Raw genomic sequence first — 6,000 nt, forward strand, 5'->3', positions numbered from 1 at the left:
TTCTCGAACATATCCTCCAACATTTCTCCGATGAAAATAGGGGTGTCCTATTTAATGTTGATGATGATGCTAATAATAATAATACCTTTATTGTCTTAATGAACTTAATGAAACATTAAACATTAAAAAACTTCAGATGGCTTGGGGATCGTATGAAAATAGAAATGTCCTTCCAACATTTCTTCAATGAAAATAAGGATGTCCTATTCAATACCCTACAACAGTTCTCCACTGAAAATAGAGATGCCCCCTCCAACTTTCCCCCAATGAAAATAGGGACTTCCTACCATACCCTCCAACATTTCTCCATTGAAAACAGAGACGTCCTAAGGAAATTCGGGACATTCAGGGATCGAATCAGAAACCAGGAGGGCTTCTGTAAATCCAGGACTGTCGCTGGCAAATAGGGACACTGGGAGGGTCTACCCTGGTAGGGCATTCACTTTGCTTGTAGAATGTCCCCAGAATCAGTCCCAGAATCTCCAGATAGGGCTGGGAAAAGTCTCCCCATCTGAAATCTTAGAGCTGCTGCCATTGACATTAATGAGCTAGGTTGACCAATGATCTGATTCAGTAAAAGGCACCTTGCTAAGTTGCTCATGGGTAGAGCATCTGCTTGGCATGCAGAAGGTTCCAGGTTCAATCCCCAGCATCTCCTGTTAGGGTTTGACTGACTGATTATATTTCTCCATGGGGTCATTCCGCTCCAGCCCCCCTGCCCTCTACTGCTGTAGCTGATGGTGGTGCATGTGGGTCAACAGCTGTGGGAGCTTGGACTTGATGGCCGGGGTCTGCAGTGAGTGACATGGTGCTAGCAGAGCAAACAGGGTGTGTTGGTCCCAGGGGGTTACCGTGCAGCATGGTCCGAGGCCTAACTGGGGTCCAAGGTAGGGAGTCAGGCGTGGTCAGGAACTCGGGCAGAAAGCAGGACAGTGTGCCAGCAGGAACAGGTAACCAACGATGTTGCTCCCGCAAACTGGGACTGGGCTGACTGGCCTTTATCTCCTCTGAGGCCTAGGGCGGCCCCGGTCCACAGGTGACCCGCCTCTCCTGGCCTTAAGGCGAGCACTCCTCCTGAGAGAACTTAGTTCCCTCTGCCTCTCTGCCCTGAGTCTCTGTAGCTCAGGAGAGGCTGGAGGGTTACTGGACCCAGAGGCAACCTCACCTTCCCCTGAGAGGGCTGGGAGAGGAGCAGAGCGGATACATCAGGTGTCTGCTCCTGAGGATCTGGCACAGGTGCAGGCCCTTCAGATTCAAGCCCCTGCCCCGGAGGCGGGGACTCCTGTGCAGGCTGGGAGTCCTCCAGTTCAGCCTCTGAATCAGATTCCCAGGCCATCACACAGGGGGACCCCAGGATTCTGAGTTGAGGCACTGCCTTGGACGGCTCTTCACCCTATGTATGCTGGATCTGGTAGGCAGCAGCACACAAAAACGGATCCAGACTCCTCACAAGTGCTTTCCCTCAGGTAGCGCTCATCCCACACCGTTAAACCTGCACATACTTTGTGCGGCGAGTTCCCGTCCCCCCCAGTGGAAATAAAGACACATGACACAATTATGAAGGTTAATGGGCTAGATAAGGCCACAACTTTATTGGTTACAGGTGATGAGTGGTATTGGCTTAGGCATTGGTCCTAACCGACTATCCAGCTTCAGCCCTTCCACTTGAAGTCCGGGAAGGGTTAACCACCAGTAGGGGGAGTCCTGCTGATGCACATCAACTAGGAACTCCCCCGGGGTCACTACTCGGGGGTGTGCCTTAGGCCCTCACCTCCATAGGCTTCGGACAGGGCCACTCCCCCCCGGAATCCTTTATCGGACTACCCTTCAATATGCGGGGCAGGTGATGGCGCTTCCTCCCCTCTTCCATCTACAAAACAATACCAATACCAATGCCTAACCGCCAATACTAAGAAAGTTGTGACGACTTGCTATGAGGTAGGCGAAAACCAAGTGACTGGTATGTGGGAAAAGAGGGAGATCCCTGGCCACGCCTGAGTTTAAATTGGGCGGGCCACGCCCCCAAAGCCAGCCAATTGGCTGGCCACGGGGTGACGCAGCCGGGGATTCCCCCAATCATGCGGGGGCTGGGCCGTGACGCCTGCAATCCCACCTCCTCTGCAGGGCAGAAGTGGCTTTCTCCCAAATTGCCTCCCCACAATATTAACATCTGTGGAGATGCCCCACTTTCCCTCTGGGTACAGCTTTGGTTGAACGGCCCACAACATGAGACAGGGCATTCTTGGTGATGGCCCCCCACCCCAGTTCTGGAACTCCCTCTCAAATGTCCCCCATCTTAGCCTCATTTCAGCACAAGGTGCACAACCCTTTTGTTTCCCCAGACCTCTGGAATGCAATCTTCTTTCTTGGCAACGCCGCAAGAATGCCGTTGTTCCATTAAAGTAAATAGAGTTATTGTGCCATATTAGTTTCCCTGCGCTCTCAGGGCAGGCTTGAAGTATGAAGAAATAAATAAAGATCTGCACCTGTTAATCGCTTTTGTGGGTGGGCTCCCATAAGCCATTACACCAGCCCTTCCTTGCCTCCCAGGTAGCGAGGCTCAGCAATGCAAAGCTGAGATTGTGTCAAGTACGGTAACAAGATAAGGGTTTATTAATTGTGCAACACTCTGCTACAGTATTTCTCCCACTCTTCTCTCCATCTGACCTCATCCTTAGTAATCCGTTTCTTTGCCCTGAGCACGGTGTCTGACAGGCCTCTCTCTGCAGCAGGCAAAGCCTTTTGCGGGAAAGCTAGAGAAAGCTTGTTTGCTCTTGCCCGAGAACATCACCAGACAGCCGGGGCGAAGTCTCTTAGAGAGACGGTTTAGGCTGAAGGCTTTCACTTCCATTTTTTTCAAGTTCAGGTCATATAAGGAAGTTCTGGTTGCTTGTCCGTTCCTCCCCCTTCTCCCCCCTTGACAATTTGCGGCTGAAAACCAACAATGTGCCTTTGTGTTCCTGCTTAGATGGTGTCCCGTGTTGCTAAAGGGGGTGTCTTGGATTGAAAGCGCTGAGTCCCAACTTCTGAGCAAAGGAAATTTGGAGCGACTGATCACTGCATGGATGGTGTTGCCTGGATATTGGAGCCCTCTGCTAACCTCTTGATGGATGTTGATGGCATTCTGCCGGAAAGTAAGGTGTCTGCCCCTAAGATTGAGATAGAAGAAATGTTGGACGGTGCAGATCCTGAGACGGGAGGCGGTGCTCCTCCTGACGACCACTTGCGGAACCTGAAAGCTCTGACGGAGAAACTGAGGCTGGAGACGAGGAGACCCTCCTATTTGGAGTGGAAGGCCCAGCTGGAGGGGATTGCATGGAAAAGCCACCCGGAGCCTCCTGCGGAAGCCAGCCGGGATGAGAAACCAATGGGGGAAAGCGTTCCTTTAACAGAGGTGCAAGTTCATATCAATGGAGGCTCTTTGAAAGCGCAAGTTCCAGTGATGACCCAGGAGAAAATCAGTGGCTTTGGAAATATTGATGAGGCTCTCAACTGGCTCAGGAAAGAACTGGTAAGTTGGTTCCTGCTGATGTTTATTAACCTTTTAACTGCGTCGCTTCCTGACGACCTGTTTTATTGAGCATTCGCCCTGATTTCTTTGTAGGGAGGTTAGACGATGTTGGCTATTTAATGAGAATCTGTTCTGATTTGTTTCTGGGGAAGTTAGACGGCTTGGTGTTGAAACCAGTGTTATCCTGCACTTACCGCAGCACTTTCCTTATTGCAAAAAGTCTGACCTCTTGGGGAAACAGGTTTGTTGCACAAGGCCTCCCCATCAGCAATAAGTGTGCAGCCCTGAACTTGCTGGCATGTGATTAAATATCAGCCTCAAATAGTGACAGCTTCAAAGTGCTGCATGTTCTTCTGACTTCAGTGGGTCTACTTTCTTATGTGTGTGTGCTGGATTTCACCCTAAGGGAAGAAGAAAAACCTCACCTCTCTTTAGTCACAATTATTCACAGAAAACACACAACTCTCTCTCTCTCTCTCTCTCTCTCTCTCTCTCTCTCTCTCTCTCTCTCTCTTTCTTTCTTTCTTTCTTTCTTTCTTTCTTTCTTTCTTTCTTCTTTCCCTTTGTTCATTTATACATGCAAAGCCTTCATTCTGTAGGAAAACGAAAAACAAAAATAGGCCTCTGCTCTCGATGAGCTTACAGTCTGAACGTTTTTTTGTTCCATTTCCCCCCTCTTCCTTCTTGTTCCATTCCCTCTATTGTTCCTTCTTTTATTTCTCTCCGTCCTTTATGCAGTAAGCTGGCTGGCATGCATAACTTTATATACTCCTTCCAGCAGCATTTAAGGAACTCCTTCCGAGCTGGAGATTGCAATGAAAGTTCACTCTGTCTCTGAGCTCCCCTGCCTGACATTCGGCTCATTTGTGCTGGTTTTTTTTTTTTTTTGGGGGGGGTCTTCTTTTCTCACCTGCTTATTTCACCACTATAACTAAAAGAAAAGAGATAACCTCAACAATGTGGTTTAAAAAAAATAATAATTTGGAGAGGGATCATAGCTCATGAATTCATGGAATCTTGTGTAATTGAGAGGGATCTTGGAGTTCATCTAGTCTAACAGCCTGAGCAATATGAGGTCAATGGCAGCATCCCTGTCTGGGGCCAAATAAATGCATGCATCGAAGGAACACTTGCCACCTCTGAAGGCAGCCAGTTCAGCTGCCTAATAGAAGAGTTTGGAAGAGTTTGGATTTGATATCCCGCTTTATCACTACCTGAAGGAGTCTCAAAGCGGCTAACATTCTCCTTTCCCTTCCTCCCCCACAACAAACACTCTGTGAGGTGAGTGGGGCTGAGAGACTTCAGAGAAGCGTGATTGGCCCAAGGTCACTCAGCAGCTGCATGTGGAGGAGCGGAGACGTGAACCCGGTTCCCCAGATTATGAGTCTACTGCTCTTAACCACTACACCACACTGGCTCTCAATAATGTTTGACCATTGGAAAGTCCCTTCTGAAATTTAGCTGAGATTTGCTTCCCCACCATTTCCACTTATTGGTTCTAGCACTGCTCTTTGAAGCAACAGGGAGCAGTGGCGGAGCTTCATGCTCTGGTACTGGGGGGCGGATAGCAGGCGGGGGTGGGGCTGGTGCGCGTCCCGGGCATGTGGCGTGCCACCCACAGGGGCGCGGTGCGCATCCCGGGGGTGTGGCATGACTCCTGGGGGTGTGGCACATCAACTGTGGGGGTGTGGCGCTCAGCACAGGTGGGGGAACAGCAGTGATGGCACCCCACCGGGATTGTGCTGCCGGGGGCGATGTGCTCCCCCCGCACTCCTCTTCCTCCGCCCCTGACTGGGAGCACATGTGTTGCGTGTAGAAGCTCCCACATTCAATTTTTTTTTATATAAGATATTTATTAAGATTTTTTAAAATATTACAATAAAAATGAAAAAAAAATGACAAAAATACAAAATAAAAATAGTTAAAAACACACAGATTTTCCATTACTTATTTTCCTTTGACTTATTTCCCGGACCTCCTCATACCTCCCTTTTTTGTATTCCACTTCAATCTGTTGGTTCAGCAAATCCTTTAAAAGTAATAATATTAAATTTTTACCTATTTATAACCCTTTTTTCATATTCCCTTAAAGCATTACAGCTGGAAACCACTTAATTACTATCCAACATCATTCTAACATTCATTAATTTTACAATATTTCTGTAGATAATCTTTGAATTTCTTCCAATCTTCTTCCACCGACTCTTCTCCCTGGTCTCGGATTCTGCCAGTCATTCTGCCAGTTCCATATAGTCCATCACCTTCATCTGCCATTCTTCCAGAGTGGGTAGGTCTTGTGTCTTCCAATACTTTGCAATGAGTATTCTTGCTGCTGTTGTGGCATACATAAAAAAAGTTTTGTCCTTCTTTGGCACCAATTGGCCGACTATGCCCAAGAGAAAGGCCTCTGGTTTCTTCAAGAAGGTATGTTTAAATACCTTTTTCAGTTCATTATATATCATTTCCCAGAAGGCCTTAATCCTTGGGCA

At 48.3% G+C, this 6,000-nt stretch overlaps 1 protein-coding gene and 1 long non-coding RNA gene across 5 annotated transcripts in view; both read left to right on the forward strand.

The window, feature by feature from the left end:
• Positions 1-6,000, forward strand: part of LOC308474766 — a 104,178-nt gene that overhangs the window by 54,644 nt on the left and 43,534 nt on the right. The window lies entirely within an intron of this gene.
• Positions 1-6,000, forward strand: part of FAM167A (family with sequence similarity 167 member A) — a 31,273-nt gene that overhangs the window by 16,751 nt on the left and 8,522 nt on the right. For all 4 annotated transcript variants that reach the window (XM_081001190.1, XM_081001187.1, XM_081001189.1 and 1 more), the window contains one exon: positions 2,969-3,511. In XM_081001190.1, coding sequence (XP_080857316.1) covers positions 3,062-3,511 — 450 coding nt within the window. In that variant the 5' untranslated portion in view covers positions 2,969-3,061. The remainder of the gene's footprint in view (positions 1-2,968; positions 3,512-6,000) is intronic.

This window comes from Podarcis pityusensis, assembly GCF_964106645.2.
Source record: "Podarcis pityusensis genome assembly, chromosome: 3".
Lineage (NCBI taxonomy): Eukaryota > Metazoa > Chordata > Lepidosauria > Squamata > Lacertidae > Podarcis > Podarcis pityusensis.